The 16,983-nt window shown below is 41.2% G+C and overlaps 1 protein-coding gene across 3 annotated transcripts; it reads left to right on the top strand.

The window, feature by feature from the left end:
- The first annotated feature begins 1,085 nt into the window (after positions 1–1,085).
- On the top strand, positions 1,086–16,891 carry HSF2 (heat shock transcription factor 2). Of its 3 annotated transcripts, XM_065833565.2 has the most exons (13): positions 1,086–1,313; positions 4,869–4,977; positions 5,193–5,320; positions 6,134–6,258; positions 8,632–8,707; positions 9,893–9,954; positions 10,068–10,152; positions 11,052–11,221; positions 12,493–12,762; positions 13,174–13,279; positions 14,860–14,913; positions 15,516–15,597; positions 15,953–16,891. In XM_065833565.2, the coding sequence occupies exons 1-13, from the start codon at positions 1,179–1,181 to the stop codon at positions 16,240–16,242; spliced, it is 1,692 nt and encodes a 563-aa protein (XP_065689637.2). In that variant the 5' UTR covers positions 1,086–1,178; the 3' UTR covers positions 16,243–16,891. The 3 variants fall into 3 exon arrangements, 2 of the variants coding, with proteins under 2 accessions (XP_065689637.2, XP_065689638.2); XM_065833566.2 differs by lacking the exon at positions 14,860–14,913; XR_011738399.1 differs by lacking the exons at positions 13,174–13,279; positions 14,860–14,913 and having other exon boundaries at positions 15,953–16,089.
- The last annotated feature ends 92 nt before the right edge of the window (positions 16,892–16,983 follow it).

Below are 16,983 nucleotides of genomic sequence, written 5' to 3'. Positions count from 1 at the left end.
ACAGAATAATTTATTGAAAATTATTTACTATTAAATTTGTAATTAAGTTTAGCAAAACACTTGGTAGTGTATGGAAAGAAATGTTACTGCATTTTGCCATTTGTTAGGCTATTTTCCTAGAGATGTCTTTTTTTATTTCAAAGGATTTTTCTTTTTCCAGAGTCTCTGTAACCAATAGGTCTGAAGTCTAAACACAACTTGCCTTGGAAAGAGGTCTCCTTAGAGACTGCCGAACTTTTTTCCTACTGAATTAGCTTGGAAGTTTCTGTTGTGCATAGGCTTATGTTCATTTTCTTAGCATGGTAAATCATTATATACACAACCTATGAGTGCTCATATTTTCTAGCTGACAAGCTCTTTAACTTTTCTACTAGATCTTTCTGAAAACATAGGCTTGGGTAGCCTTCCAAAAGGCATGTTCTCTGCACCTGTAAGTTGCTTTCCAGACCTTGCCAACCTGTTCTTCAGCCTTCCCTGGATCCCAGTCACAGGTGAGAGCAGACTGCTGAGAGAGAACTGGCAGCAGAAGTGACTGTTTCAAGTAGCTTTGGGAAACCTGAACAATTTTTATACATTTTTATACAACTGATTAGCACATGGTGTATAGCACTTTCTTGTGCAGTGTTGGGCCACAGCAGGGGCAGGCAGGAGACCGATGCACAGTCAGAGCCTCTGCAGGCCCCGAGCACTGGGCTTGATACAAGAGTGCCCGGTACCTGCAATTAGAGGTGCCTGCTTTGACCTGAGTGAAGACAAAAGACGGCGTTTCCCTGGAGACCGCTGCGTCTCTTCAGCGTCTCCGCATCTACTTAGGTTCATCCTTATGCCCCGCTGGGAATCGGTGCCCAGCCTACTGCCTGGCCACACCCCCAGGGGAGAGACGCGCCCTCATTGGTCCCAGCCACTCCACTTCTTTGTGGGTGGGACCACGCACCCCTGCCGGCCGGCCTGGCCCGCGCTGTTGTGACACGTGACAGGGGGGTGCACGTGGGGCCGTTATGTAAAGCGCGGGGGGAAGGGGCGGGCAGGCGGCCGTCCGGAACGCACGCGCACGTGCAGCGGGCCGCCGCGCATGCGGGGGGCGCCCGGTGCGCAGGCGCGGGGCGGGGGAAAGTCGAGCTGGTTCTCGTCCCTCTGCGCCCCTCCCCCGGCCAGACGGCAGAGGATCTCGAGCGACAATGAAGCAGGAGCAGCCGCAGACCCCCCAGCCGCAGCCGCCGCCCTCCGCCAGCGCGGGGGTCCCGGCCTTCCTCAGCAAGCTGTGGGCGCTGGTGGGAGAGGCCCCCAGCAACCAGCTCATCACCTGGAGCCAGGTGCGGCGCGCTAGCCGTGGCGGTTGGCCGGCTCGCTCCCGCCCGCGTGCGCGGGGCGGTGGGATGTGCTACCCCCCCCTTCCTCCCGCACCAGTTCCTCCGGCGGCGTCGGGCAGACCCTCCCGTGCCTGGCGGGAACCCGCGGCCTATCGGGGGGGCCGGCCGGCTGGTGGGCCTTCCACGGGGCCCGCGGCGGTGGGGCGGGCGGGGAGACGCCGTCTCGGCGCGTGGGGAGAGGAGGGTAGAAAACCTGCGCACGCCCGCATGGCTTGGCCTGGCTTCCCCCCGCCGAGCCGGGGGAGCACCGCCAGCCCGCCCCCCGCCCGACCCGCCGTGCGGCTGCTCTGGGCCGCCGCAGCTCTCCCAGCCCGGGCAGGGCTGCCGGGGAGATGCCGGTTTCCCTCGCTTCCGGCGGCGGTTACCTGGGGAGTACGAGCGCTGGGGGCCGCGCCCCGGCCTGCCGATGGGGGGTTTGTGTGCCAGCCCCGACTGAGCAGGCTGGGGGTTTTTCCGGGAGGGGCGATGGGTGGGCGCCCCTGGGCTTGGGGGTCAGGGATCGGAGAGGGGTTGTTTTTTTTGCGCTGGGCCGACGGGCAGCTTTTATTAAGCCATAGTGCGGGAAAGACAGAGATGCGGCGGGGTTTTCCACCGCGGGTAAATAACCGGGCTCGCGGACTGCGTGACAGCGCGCGGTTCCCGGGTAAAAAAAAAAGGGGGGGGGGGGCGGAAATCGGGGAGTTGTCGTCTCCTGCACATGAAGCAGAAGGGAGAGATGATCCCCCATGTGACACCCATCCAGATCGAGCGGCCTTTCCCACGGGGACGGGGGTGGCCGCGCCGAGCTTGCTGCCCGCAGGCGCCATGGGCCGGCGGGAGCGGCCCGCCCTCACTGGCGGGCGGCCACGTGGGGCGACAACTGTTGCGCTCGGGTGGTGTCTGCCCGGGTTTGTGTCCACCTGCTGGAGCGGGCACCACCGCCATCCACACATCAGCTTCCACCCCCGGCCTTGTGCGGCCTGGAAAGGATGGGTCACGGGCATGTCTCTGCGGAAAGTCAAGCCGGGTGCCCATCGGTAGTGATGGGGCCGATACATGTGTCGATCTGTTGCTGTTTGTTTTGGCAACTGGAGTCCCTGTCCTGGGAACTGCAGATTAAACGGGTACAGCAGCCATGTTGATATACTTCTACTTTGATTGGTTTTAAGAAAAATGGTAAACCTGTGTTGCATGCCCTTTCATCTTGAATCCTTTATATTCAAATGTGGGCGGTTGTAGTAAGTAAAAGAAGTGTTATCAGGGCACAAAGTTTGTAAGTATCTTAAAATACTGGAAAGCGGGAAGTAACCACCTTCTTACTATGTAATAAAGTACTGGCAAGTTTGCTGCAGTAGTAATTACTAACTCTTGTGATAAATGCTAAGTAGTTTTGTTTTTAATAATAACTTCATTTGTCTATATATCTTAGATGTTTTTAAAATAATTTTTATTTTTAAAATGCTTATTCTCAAACTGCATCAACATCTTCAACTGGACTTATCTTAAACATTTTACTGATAATGTTACCAGTAACCAGCCAAAACTTCTGAAGAAGGAAACAGGTAGTTTCGGTAGATTACAGCAGCTTTTCCTCCCTTTTTTTTTTCCTCTTTTCCTTTAAGAGTGATGCAAAGAGCTGTATGAAGATTCAGATCTTGTCTAGTTTAAGAAGTGCCATTTTTGCCACCCTATGCTTTCAATGGAGACTTTGCAAATAAATTGCTTATGCTTATCTCAAATAAGCACGTCAAGGCTATTATTAGGTATCCTTGTATTATTTTCTTAATTAAGAATAAAGACTAATTTTATATTCTGCAAGGCTGTTTGTGGAAGGAAGATCTGCTAATCAAAGTTGATGTTATCAATATACGGTAGTTATTGTGTGGGGGGACGTTTTGGGATCGCTTGGTACACAAGTGATGACACCTTATAAAATACAGTATGTCAAGATTGTGGCGTACAGAAAGTGTACCAAGTGTAACAGGGAAAGAAGAGTACAGTTACTCTAATACTTGCTTCCTTCCTATACAAACCCATATCTTTACACTGTAAGGATAAACACCCTCTGAAACCAAACAGCCAGACTTTGTCTCCATGCATACTTATGTCAGTGAAGCTGCGGGTACGTGTTGTCTGTGGAACTGTGTACGAGGAGTACCAAATGAGGTACTTGGAAGATTGCTGTGTGCTGCAATCAGTAACACTAGAACTTGGAAACTGTATTTAGCTGTGTAGTAGTGCTTTAATGAGTTCAAGTCAGGTCTTCATGTCTGTACAGCTTTGCTGTAAATGACTATCAGGGCAACAACTAGTAGAAGTATTGCCCAGATTTTCTGCACTCAGCCTGAACAATGTCAAAGTGGCAATGAAGTAAGGTGCAGCGTGAAAGCCGTTGACATCACAGGTCACTGTAGTGCCATATGACTACCTTTGGCTGGTGAGTTTCTTTAATGCATTGGCTAAAATGATCTGTCCCTTTGCTTAGTTTGCTTCCTCTTTTCCTTCCACTGACTGATTCTCAGTAGGGGATAGGTGGGCACATAACTGGGAGGTTTTCATCTTCCCACCCTCCTCTCTTAAGCTCCTAACTCATCCAGTGGTGAGCCATTTATAAATCCTGCTTCTGACCAACCTTGCTGATTTCTCCGAAACAAGCTCTTGGGTAAGGACCTTCACATGGTCTTATGGTTGGTTCTTTGCATTTCTTGAGATCATAGAACTGCTGGCATTTGGAGTAAGAAACAAACGTGACTTGTTGAAATAAAGGGTTTCTAAGAAAGTGCAGTGTCAGTGCTGACATTTGTCAAAGATAATGTGCTACTTCTTATTAAACAGAGGTTGAGAGTACTGTGGGTGTACAGATGAAACCTAAACCATTTTGAAGTAGCTAGTTTGGATTCTGCCAGTTCCTCGTCCTTTAGTTAATGGAGCACAGTTACTAAAGAACAAAGAGCTGACCTTTCTATTTTAGTTACAGCTTGTGGATGAAATAAGATCAGTCCTCCCTTACAGCTGACATCCCAGGAGGATGGGGATGTTGCCTTGGGTGGCTATGTTTTGGTAACTCCAAACCCCAGTGGACACCCTACAAGTCCTATCAAACTAATCATGCCTCTATACTGGAAAGCAGAAGGGACTCTCAGCTGGTTGTGTTGTTTTGTTGTTTTTTTTTTCCCTTGTGCAGTCTGTTTGTTAGATTCCTTCCCAGTACTTTGAAGCTACATACAAAATTGATAGGATTATCCTGTAGCAAAACTATGATAATTGTTGGTAAACAAATAATTAATTTCTCAAGGAGGCAATGAGTAACAATAAAGCTGTTCCCTTTCAGATATGAATAGCTATGTAAATTGATAATATGGTGTTGCTTTGCAACTTTTGTTGTGGAAAATTTTAAGCAAGCAGATCAGTTACTTACTGCATGCACAAAGGAAACATTCCTATCTGGTGATGAATTCTAAAAGCCCAGCATGTTTTCTGTGATGGTCTGTAAGTAGCTTAATGTGTCTCTCATTTTAGAATGGCCAGAGTTTCTTGGTGTTGGATGAACAGAGATTTGCAAAAGAGATTCTTCCCAAGTACTTCAAGCACAACAACATGGCAAGCTTTGTCAGACAGTTAAACATGTGTAAGTTGTTGGGTTTTTGCTTTCTAGCATCATTCTAGATCCTGTACATGTTTAATTGTAGAGAACTTCCTTTGAGCAGTGACCCTACCTTCTTTGCAGGTAGGATACTGTCTTATCCTCAAAACTGATAAAGGAATAGTTGGGACAGCATAGTTGCAATTGTGGGTTTTGAGAGGTGTTAATTTTTTTTTCCTTTTCTGTTTCTTTTTTTAAAGATGGCTTCCGTAAAGTTGTCCATCTTGATTCTGGGATCGTCAAATTGGAGAGAGATGGTCCAGTAGAGTTTCAGCACCCGTATTTTAAGCAAGGCAGGGAAGACTTGTTGGAACACATTAAAAGGAAGGTTAGTGAAAACTCAGTATGTGGAAGATCTGTCCTAGTAGGTATGAATGAATAGCAAAGTTCATGTCAAGCTTAATTGCAGGATTGTGGATGCAAATAAGTTTGAGTTTTGGGGAAGCAAATCGCTCATATCTGTATCTTGGCTTGCTTGAAGATATTTTGGGTGATTTGACTGGGCTTTTTTATCTAACTTGCTTTGCTGTCATTATAGTAAGTTTTCACAGGTGGCAAAAATGAATGAGTTATACAAATATGACATTTTGCAAATGGGTATTAAAATGAGTGCAGAGCGTGCTTTGACTTAAGAATCAGTAATATAACAATCTGCTTGTTCATATATCTAGTTTCAGAACAAAACTACTGTAAGCATTAAACTTTCCACCAAAGAGAACAGGGGGAAAACCTATAAACATGCTTGATGTGCTGCTAAATGTAATTTTGAAATGTGCTCTACTGTTACTGTGAATCAGGTGAATACAGATTTCAAATAGAAATATAGCAAGTTAAACTGTGGTGAAAGGGATGTACTTATTAACACTATGTTAATAGTGAAGTAGTTATGATGAAGTAGAGCACTTAAGAGAATGCCTGAAAAATCTGAACGTACACAAATATTTGTAACAACTAAAGCTGATACAACAGCTGTAACAGGAAATCTGTGTGTTTCTGTATTTTTTTACTTGATACTTGGTTTATTTTTAACTTAAATGCATGATTTATCAACACTGGAAGAAAATATACTTGATTACCAAAAGAAGATAGTCATCAACATGAGTAAAGGAAAGTGTTGTTTCTGGATTCTAATATTTTACAGGTTTCTTCTTCGAGACCTGAAGAAAACAAGATACGTCAGGAAGATCTCTCCAAAATAATAAGTAGCGCTCAAAAGGTGCAAATTAAACAAGAGACTATTGAATCTCGATTGTCTGTTTTGAAGAGGTAAGCTGCTCCATCAGCAACTGACTACTAAAATTGAGTAATTCTGATAATAGATACTAGACAAAGACCTAATTTTAGGTATTTCCTGATCTTGTTGCCTAACGTCAAATATTGCTTTAGGAAAGTAAATTTAAATAAAAGAATTGCATTAAAAACGGAATATTTTGATATGGCTAAAAGTAATAGGCAATGTCAGTATTTGAAGAGCTGTCTAGTAGTGGACAGTTACATAAAACCTTGAACAGTAGTTCCATAATGCTGATGAGACTGAATATTCAACTCAGCTCTTAGCATAAAGTATGCTGGCTTATGTCTTCAAGTTTGAAGTAGTTACTGTGTTTAGTTAGAGGCAAAGTTTGGTTTGTGCAAATTGCTTCTAATACTTTCTCCTGACAAATAATGTCTTCGCTTATTGCTTTTTATTTTCCTGTTGTCTTTGTTCCCCCACTGTTAAAAATTGTGGTAGAGTTAATGTCTATGAAAATCTGTTTAGAAATCTAATTTGGAAATTCTTTAGTTGCCTCAGTGACAGAGCTACAGAATCTAAAATCCAAATATAAATAGGGTATTTTTAGAATTGCATTATTACCTATTTACTAATTAGGATTTATTCTCAACAGTGAGAGATGTGTGTCACAAATTATTTAATCCTTTAGAGCAGGGGCGTCAGGTTCATTTTCACTGGGGACCACATCAACCTCACGGTTGCCTTCAAAGGGCCAAATGTAACTTTAGAACTAATTACATTCGGCCTTTGAAGGCAACTGTGAGGCTGATGTGTTCCGTGGTGAAAATGAGGTTGACACCCCTGCTTTAGGGTATGTAGATACTGGCAGGGTGTACGACCATAAGCTCATGCACTGTAAGTCACGATACCTCAGCAATAACTATCTCAGGAGTCTTATGTTGAGAACATAAATGATTGTGTACTTCTGTGGCAGAGGTCACCGATTAGTTTAATTTTTAAGAATTAAATTATGTCATTTCTAGTCTTCAGTTCTAATTGCTTTAGTGGTAGTATATCCAAAGGTAAACTTATTTTGTCTAGGAAGAGTTTTAGAATCTGGCCAATCTAGAGTAAAAATGTTGATATTCACCCTTTCCAAATTGTAGACTAATAATTTGGATTGAAAGAAACTTCACAAGGCTGTCCGGTCCAAACCCCTGCCCAGAACAGAACTGACTTTGGCTGAAATGACATCCAGTTGCTAATGACCTGACAGTTTGTAGAGATGAGAAGATAAAATGGTTTGTCTTTGACATCCGTATTGTTATCCCATGAGTTTAAAATTATTTAAGTGGAAACTGGAACTAAATCAGAAGACTTAGTCCTACAAAACATGTTAATAAAACTGATGAGAAATTGAGGAAGTTCAGAATCCCTGACCTCAGTTGTTAAATTTGTGATGGAACTGTACTCTTAAAGTGTATGTTTGACATAGGAGCAGTTTGAGGGGTGAGTAATAAGCTTCATCACACTGCATATAAACAACTGTTCCCAAAAACTTAGCTTAAGATTTCCTAAAAACCCAGACACCACTGGAGAGATTTTCCTTTTATGTTGTTGTTGTTGGTATACCTCTCTGTTAAAAACTAAACTGCAAAAGAGAGGAGGGTGGTATGTTGTCTTTCCTTATTCAGTGAAGCTTTTGGTGTCAGTTATCTTCCCCTTAATGTACTTTATGCTGTTGGAAAAAATGAGATTTATGGATGTGATAAGTGAGGACCACTTTACAGCAGTTTGATAATGTCTCAGCAACTGGACTCCTGTGAGTACTGGAAAAACCCACATTTGTAAAATGGCAGCATTTCATGAGAACTGCATGTGTGACTTGAGAGCTTGTTCTGTAAAGGTGCTTACAGTATGGATGTACAGTTGGAAGTCGAAGTGTGTGAGGGAGGGAAAACAGGCTTGATGTAGATGAAGAGCTCTGGTTTTCGGTGGTGAAAGGCAACTGCATTCTTCTACTGTTTGATCCTTTGCTGCTGCTAGAAACCAATTCCTTAGGATTTAATTACTAGAAGGAAGAGGAGAAGGTAACTTTGTTAATGGCAAAGGAAACAATAGGGTTTTTTTCAAACGCTGAAGGTGTGTGTAATAAGTCTTGCCAAATTGGCTTTTTTTTTTTTTTTTTTTTTTTTTAGGGGGCTGGAAATTGCCTGCAGGCTATTTGTGATGTTTAGGTCTCCATTTTGTAGTTATCTGCCAAGGCTGCTGACTATGACTTTGTTTCTTTTTTGCATTTTTCCCCAACAATTTAAAAACACATTTCAGAGCTTCAATGAAGCTAAGTAACCATTAGCAAAAATTCTTAATGTAAATATTTTAAAACTTAGTTTTAGTTTGACTTTTAAATTGTGCTTTCCAAACAGGGAGAATGAATCTCTTTGGAGGGAAGTGGCAGAACTGAGAGCAAAACACTTGAAACAACAGCAAGTTATTCGGAAAGTAAGTATAAGACACTTCATTCAAGTGTTGTATATGAATGAGCGAGTGCTTCTGAACAAGAAATACTGTGCCACGTATTGCCTTGTTTTGCCCTCTTTTTTTTTTTTTTTTGGTAGTGTGTGAAATGTGTTTTAAGAGAAAAAAAACCCCACAGGGTGGTGTATGGTGGGCAGATCTTTGTGTAACACACATTCAGTGTACTTCACTTCATAAGCAGATGTTAAAGCCAAATTCTTTTAAACATTTTCAAATAAAGAGGTTCAGGAACATCTTACATCATTCATTAAGGTACCCTTAAAATGGTCCATCCATTTTTTATTACTTCAGGAATCAGATGATTCTTGTTGGATGATCTCAGGAAAATCTCTCACTGCAAAAATTACAAAGTTCTGTACTGGAAATCCACTGCTGTCCTAATTAACTGACCCTCTGACTGTATATTTCTAAAGTTATCAGAAGAACAAGTTGAGTGGAACCCACTGAAAATGTTAGCTTAGTTTAACAGTTGGACTTAGGATTTACCAAAACTGATGTAAATGCGAAGAGTTTTTACACATTCATTCTTTTCTTTTTTTTTTTTTTTAAACATAACAGAAATAGCAACACTGAAAGCAGCCCTGTAGCAGAGACTCCTACTGATTATGTTTTAGTTTGTTCAAGCCAGATACATACTTGTAATCCTTAGGTTTTTAAAACATAAGGGAAAAAGACCTGACATGTATAATGGAAAGGCAGCTGATGAATACTGTTAGGTGTACGTCACTCTTTCTGAATATGTCAAAGATGCCTTTCACCAGAATCAGTATTTGCAGATGCCGTTTACGTATACAGTCAACATATGTGCCTTCTGTCATTGCTTATTAGAGTTCTTCTAATAGTTTGAGTTACTGGATGTTTTTCTGTGTACTATATGATGTACTGTAAAAGTCTGCTCTTAATTGCTGTGTGAAAAGCCTTTTTCAGACAACTGAATAACTTTATTCTTTTTAGATACTACCAGCAGTGTTTTCTATTCTATCATGATTCTTAACTTTTCCAAACAGTTCTATATGAAAGTTGCTACACAAACTAAGTGTTCTGTATATGTATAGATTACATTATTGAAGTCTTGTGCTTTAAAGTATCTTGGTACTCTTGAGAGAAGCAATTACAGAGTGACTAACAAGAGTGTTCTTTTCCTTATAGATTGTACAGTTTATCGTTACCTTGGTGCAGAATAACCAACTAGTGAGCCTAAAACGCAAGAGGTAAATATGGTCTTGAAAACTTGCTATCCAGTCAATGTACTCACATGTTTTGTTGACTGAACCCAAAGAATTAGTTTTGAGATGGCTTTCTTCCTTTATTATATCTGATTTAGGCCTCTACTTCTGAACACTAATGGACCTACAAAGTCAAATGTATTTCAACAAATCGTGAAAGAACCCGCTGACAGTAACCACCATGTAAGTTTTCTATTATGTGTACTCTTCTGTTATGTATTCTTCTGTTACGATGAAGGAAGGAGTGGAGGGGGCAGACAGATCAAGTAGCTTGTCTTATGGGGAATAAAACATAGCTGTGTACTGAGAGCTATCAATTTATAGAAGCAATATGCCATGCTGTCTTTCCTTCAGAAGCCAAGCATGTTGATAATCACAATTCGCTTTTCAATAAAAACATTTATAAGTATATATAAACATGTATGTGTATTAAATACAGCTTGATGTGATCCTACAGAGAACAGTTTGCTTTTAATAGCAGCGCTGTTAGAAATAGCAGGGCTATGTTGTGGTGTTATCTCTGAGAGGTAGGTATCCCTAGCCCCATACAGGGACAAGGATTCAGCATGGTGCTCTGCAAGGCAGCATCCAACCCAGCAAACTCATGTCTGGATGCTGTGCCATTTGAATGGGTCACACCACTGAAAGTTGTTTTTGCTACCCAAATAATGGTTGGTGAGGAAATCATTAGAACGAGTGCTGTAGCATGGTACTAGAATTAATAGTTTTATAACAAAGTACTACTTAAATGCCAGTCACTGTTTTAATATTTTTAGGTCTTATTTAGTCCCATCGTAGCTCTTTTGTTGCTTTTGATGGTAGTACTAGCATATTTTTATTTCTATGCCTGTAGTATTTGCCAAATATTTTTTTCCTGTAGCTACTGTTCTCCAGCTTGTTCGTTTATTTGTATGTTTTTCTATTCAATGTAGATCTATACAAACATCTTGTCATCTCTTAGAGGTGTAGGAAAGCTCTTATACCTCTTTAGAATTGAAGTATTGCAAGATCCAATGATAACTGGCAGAATGCTGAAGCTTATTGTCCTTCTGTCCCATGACTCTTCTTAAAATAATTCTTAGGTACCTCTCAACAGAAATGAGGGCTTAAAACAAAGGGAACAGATTTCAGATGACATCATTATTTATGATGTCACTGAGGATGTGGGCGATGAAGAAAATCCCATGGGTGATGAAGAAAATCCTCCTATTACACCAGAAGCAAATGAAGATACCACTTCAGATTCTTCCAAGTAAGAAGTCTTTAGCAGTCTATATAGATAATTGACTTTCAGTGTTGATAATGTACAGTAAGTCAGATGTCTTGGGTCATTTTTTTAATGAAGTCAGAATTATTCAGTACTCCTGCACATACAGAAGCTCCATCTGTGAATTCACACTAGGTTCTGATTTATTGACCTCTGCATTTGTTCCAAATAGTTAATTGGCTGTTGGAGTTTTAATATACTGAAGATAGAAACTAGTGAGAAGCAATCAGTATTATTGCACTCTTGTTAAACATACTACTTGTCCAAAGACAGACTAAGTGAAGTTGTCTTAGTTTTGGTTATAAATACAGACAGGAATGGCTTCCCTTGTTTTTACAGATTTTTATAGAGAATAATTTGCATGTGCTGTTTGTCAAGTGTTGGTGTTGTCTTTGAACTTTAAGATAGTTAATTTCAAGAGGGCTTTTTATTCAGTCTCATGTGTTTTGTGACAGTGTCCCTTCGTGTCTATACTTAGCACTATGGAAGTAGTTCATATTCCAGCTGTGAGCAGCTGAAACTTCATGGATTGCAACACAGCTCTCTTCCTGAGTTGCATTGTATTAACAGACCGATCTTTTACCTCAACTAATAAAATATATTTCTAGTTTATACTTAAACTAGTACCGTTGTTCCTGTTCAGTTGGTATCTAGGAATGCATTCTCTGATAGAAAAGCTTCGTGAAGATAAGGCTGTGATAGAGGGACAGGACAACAAATAGGTACTTAAGGGTTAAGAAAACCAGAATATGGAGGAAAGCAAATCATTTTAGACTCTTTCTTGGTTTTTAGGTTGCCTCCCTGCTATACATAACAAGCTTAATTAACTACAACACTGTCAACTGAGATCCTTCATGTTGTGGATGCTCCAGAATTAATTTTGTTCAACAGGAAAGATGCAAAATATATATTGTCTGCCTAGTTTGATGGCCTCATGTTCTTTGGTCCATTTTGTACATACTTTATACTAGTTCTTCTAATGCAAAAAATACCTGGGTTGCTTTATAGCAGTCGTTACTGTGGTCTAGCACAACAGTGTCTGCTAGCTGAGCTGTACTAACTGTATTGAGCATTACAGCATCGTATCAGCAGAAAATAGATGTTTACAGTATCTTGCCATGTTTCATATTAAAAAACAGCAGGGAAGTTTATTTCCTTACTGTAGCTTGACTAAAATGAGAAATAACTAAACCTATGGAGCAGTACCAATTTAATGAGTGTATGAAATACTTAAATTCATGTGTCTCACATTACAGCTGTAGTCATTCTCCTGATATTGTAATTGTGGAAGATGATAATGAAGAAGAATATGCCCCTGTAATTCAAGAGGATAAAAGCACGGAATCAGTTGCTGTCACAGCTAATGAACCCCTCAGCCCAGTCAGCGACAGTACAAGCCCACTCATGTCAAGTGCTGTACAGCTGAATAACCAGTCAACTTTAACTGCAGAAGATCCAGTGTCAATGATGGATTCCATACTTAATGAGAACGGAGTCATTTCACAGAATATAAATCTCCTTGGAAAGTGAGTAGCCTGGTCTTCTGTTTAAGTATTTTAAGATAGGACCTCTGGTTTTCATCATGAAGCAAGTTGGGGTGCATAATCTGACAGTCTAATGTTGTGGATATCGTTACTTAAACTGTAGGGATTTATCTGTATAGCTCTCGTTAGGGTTACCTGGGTGCTAGAATCTCACTTCTGCTTATGTCACGTCATAGTGTTACGTTGATGTGATATCTGTCTGTTTTACTTGGGTTCTCTGCTAAGGAGGCTAAAAGTTTTCAGGTTTTTCCAGAGGTTGTTTCTAAGGAAATAGTTCATTCTAGTTCTGGTGAAGATTTGTGGATGCATTTAGTACATCTGTGTAAAGCTTAATTGTGGATTTGTTTTCCTTTTGTTAAGGGATACAGCAGTAAAATACTGTTTGTCTTCTAGAGTTGAACTTCTGGATTATCTTGACAGTATCGACTGCAGTTTAGAGGACTTCCAAGCTATGTTATCAGGACGACAGTTCAGCATAGATCCAGATCTCCTGGTCGATGTAATTTTTAATGTTTATTTTAAGTATTTTGGTAACACGCTACAGAAGATACTTGTGTGGGTTGTTACTGTTTCAAATAGGTTCAAAACACAACAGGTTTTTTTATTTCTTCCCTTTAAAAAAGGAAAGCGATAAGTATTTGCGAAAATGTGTTTCTGGGTCACTGGTATGATTCTCAGTGCTACACCACTGCTGAAGCGAATGCTTAAGATTTTGATTGATAAATGGCTTTGCTTAATAAAATAATGCTTGCATTTGGTGCCGCATGAACTCAGACACCAATTAGATGAATACTGTTGCTTGAAATAGCCCAGCACATCATCTGTGGTCTTGTCAATGAACTGGGGTTACAATGGTCTTAGCATTTGTTTTACAAGTTTCTCTGCCATTTCAGATTATTTCTTAGGAGTGGATAGATGTTCTAAATTTCTCTTCAGATTGAAGTTAAGTAGAATGGTCTACGTTGGAAGGGACCTGTGCATGTCATCTAGTCCAGCCCCCTTGCTCAGGGCAGGGCCAGCTTCAAAGTTAGATCATGTTGCTCAGAACCTTGTTGACTCAGATTCTGAAATCTCTGAAGATGGGAGATTCCACAGCATCTTGGGTGCCTGTTCCAGTGCTTGACTCTTCTTTCAGAATAATTTTCTTATGTCAGTCACAATTTTTCTGCTGCAGCTTGTAGCTCTTGTCTTTTGTCCACCTCTGTGGAGTCTGTCTTCTCTGTAACACCTCTTTAGAAGCAGTGGAGGAGTGCTGTTATCCTCACTTGTCTGCCCTCTCTGAACAAGGTTAGCCAAGCTCCCACAGCCTCTTGTATGTCATAAGCCCCCAAACATCTGTGGCCTTTTGGATGCCTTCTAGTTTGAAAACTCATACTGGGAGGCCTAAACCTGGACAGTCTTCTAGTGTCGTCCACTCTTCCACAAGTGTTGTGCAGAGAGAAATAGTTGCTTCCACTGACCTCCTGGCGATGCTTTGCCTGTAGCAAGGCCACGCTGCTGACTCATGGTAGGGTGTTGTCTACCATAACTCCCCGGTCCATCTCTGAGGAGCTGCTCCTGGTCTGTTTGGTCCCTGACCTGAGCCAGTGCATGAGGTTGCTATTGTGTCCTAAATGCGCTTGTCTATTGAACCTGGTGGAGTGCCTGTTGGCCCCTCTTCCACCTTGCTGACATCTCTCTTAACAGTAGCTCTGCTCTCCCACATGTTGATGACTCCTTCCAGTTTGGTGTCACTTGCAAACTTGGTCAGGGTGTGTTCTTCCTTACTGTGCACTGCATTCTCCATGCAGCAACATAAGAAGGAATTGGTATTTTAAGACTCCAGCAAACCATGTTAGTCTCAGTTAGGGGTAATACAGTTTCCTTTGTGACCGAGGTACATGGAATTCCAAACCATTATTCTCTAAAGCTCAGTTTTCTTTGCAAAAGTGGTCACTACCTGTAAATAAACTCTAATGCCTGACAGAGGGTGAAAACATTAAGTACAGGGATTATTCTCACACATGCAGATGTGATATTCTTGTATTCTTAATAGCAACATCGAGATACCTAAAACTTGATGTGTTTTGTCTTATTCAGCTTTTTACAAGCTCCGTGCAGATGAATCCCACAGATCATATCACTAATGCCAAAGTAAGTCTTAAATCCATTCCTCAATGTGCTCAGTAGTGAGAGATGCAAACTTTATTCATCCTTTACTGTTTTCCTTACTGGTATAATAGCATTTTTTTCATGCTCTGGCTGTGAAGACTTCCATGAGAATAGGAAGGCTGCTGCTAAATTCATCCTGTTAGGTTTTAAACAGGAAAGGAAAAAGCACACTAATTAATAATGTCCATTAAAACTCATACACTACCTTTAGGTCAATACCTGTACATTGTACCAGTCTCCTGACTTTTGTATCCTCTAATATTTTAGTACTTGCAAACATGGTGCACACTTTGTCTTAATGTTTTCATCTGTATTGTCAGGTGGGAGAAGCACAAGACTAAGCAGTAGTTCAAAGATCTAGTTCTTTGTATTTGTCCAGTTCATTTCTGAGTTTTAGTTTTGGTTCTTGCTTGAGTAAGCCTGTGTTTCCATTTCACATTTTCTCAGCCAAGGTCTCTTAGTGTGGGTAACTGATACTACTTCGCAAATAATTTTTTTTTTTTTTTAATAGTTGGTCAGCTGTGTTCTAGTGGCATTGGAAAAGGCTTCAAGTGTGTATTTTAAGATTCTGCTTTCATTTCCAGATGGAGACAAAGGGAATAGAAACGAAGAATAACACTGGTCCAGAAGCTTCACAGGAAACACAAGTTTCTAAGCCCAAATCAGGTCAGTTGTAGTGGATTTTTTTAAATAGTTCAACTGTTGAACACGCATTGTTCTAAAAAACATCTCAGTTATTTGCTCTTTTTTGTGTTACACTGATTAGCAAATAACAAAACCAAAATACTTACTGTAGTTGCTTTTTAGGTTTTTGGCATTGCATCAAGTGCAGAGAAACAGATGTTTTTGCACGAGAATCTGAAAAATCATGTTACATGTGAATGTAGCAACTCTTTAGTAACAGCTATAATGTTTTTTATTAGTTTTAAAATTAATTCTGCGGGATGGATTTTTGTTGTTTCCTTCCACACATAGAAAGGCATGTGAACTAATAATGTTTGGGACTTTTTTTTCCCCTTAGATAAGCAGCTCATACAGTACACTGCGTTTCCACTCCTTGCATTCCTTGATGGCACCCCAGGCTCCACTGTTGAGAGCGGGAGCTCTGCAGCTGAAACTCTTTCCTCTGCTGACAAGCCCCTGGAAGTGGACGAGCTCCTGGAGAGCAGCCTGGATCCCGAGCCCACCCAGAGCAAACTGGTGCGGCTGGAACCGCTGACAGAGGCAGAAGCAAGCGAAGCCACGCTGTTCTATCTATGTGAACTTGCCCCAGCACCCATGGACACAGACATGCCCTTCTTGGATAACTAATGTCATGGGGACTCTGTATATAGTCATGAAGATGAACTATTTATTTAGAATATTGTTTGGTATATGAGTTTTTTGTATATCACTGTTTTATGTAACCAGGTAGCGTGGAATCTAAAATACGTTTTCTATGTTACTTCCTACAAGCAACCGTTTACCTGGTTAGACAAGCTGTTAGACACGGTTGGCAATACCAAGTCAGACTGTTACTGTGCTGCTGTCAAATACTTGGTATTATACATATCGCTAACTATCCCAGGTAACTGAACACTTGTTAATAGTAAGCTTTATGATTTCTTATACTTCTGGTCTTACATATGATGATGTAAACTCGTAGTGTATGGTTAGGGAGCACTGATTTTCTGTATCTTGGGTTTTTTCTATTTTTTACAACATTTTGTTTAACAAACATGAGGCTTTTTTGGGGTGGGGGGGACCAGGACCTGATCTAGGCTTTTTTTTTCCCTGCTTGAACTGGGAACAAAGTGCCTGTTACCTTGCTGATTTTTGGTTCTGCCTTACTTTCACTTCAGTGGAAGTGCTCACACATAGCACAAACGGGCAAGTTTTACGGCCACCAGGCCCCTTGACTGCATGAGAACTTTTAACTTGGACCATCTACTCTGATATAATAAATGTTACTTAAGTGTGATACTTGTTAAGAGTTGTCTCTTACTCCCATGTGCCACGTGGGTGTGGATTTAAGAGCTGTGGTGGGTTGATCCAAAGCTGCTCTATCACTTC

Source organism: Patagioenas fasciata, chromosome 3 (genome assembly GCF_037038585.1).
Source record: "Patagioenas fasciata isolate bPatFas1 chromosome 3, bPatFas1.hap1, whole genome shotgun sequence".
Lineage (NCBI taxonomy): Eukaryota > Metazoa > Chordata > Aves > Columbiformes > Columbidae > Patagioenas > Patagioenas fasciata.
The sequence above is the reverse complement of the archived record's forward strand: the minus strand, read 5'-3'. Positions and strand labels throughout refer to the sequence as shown.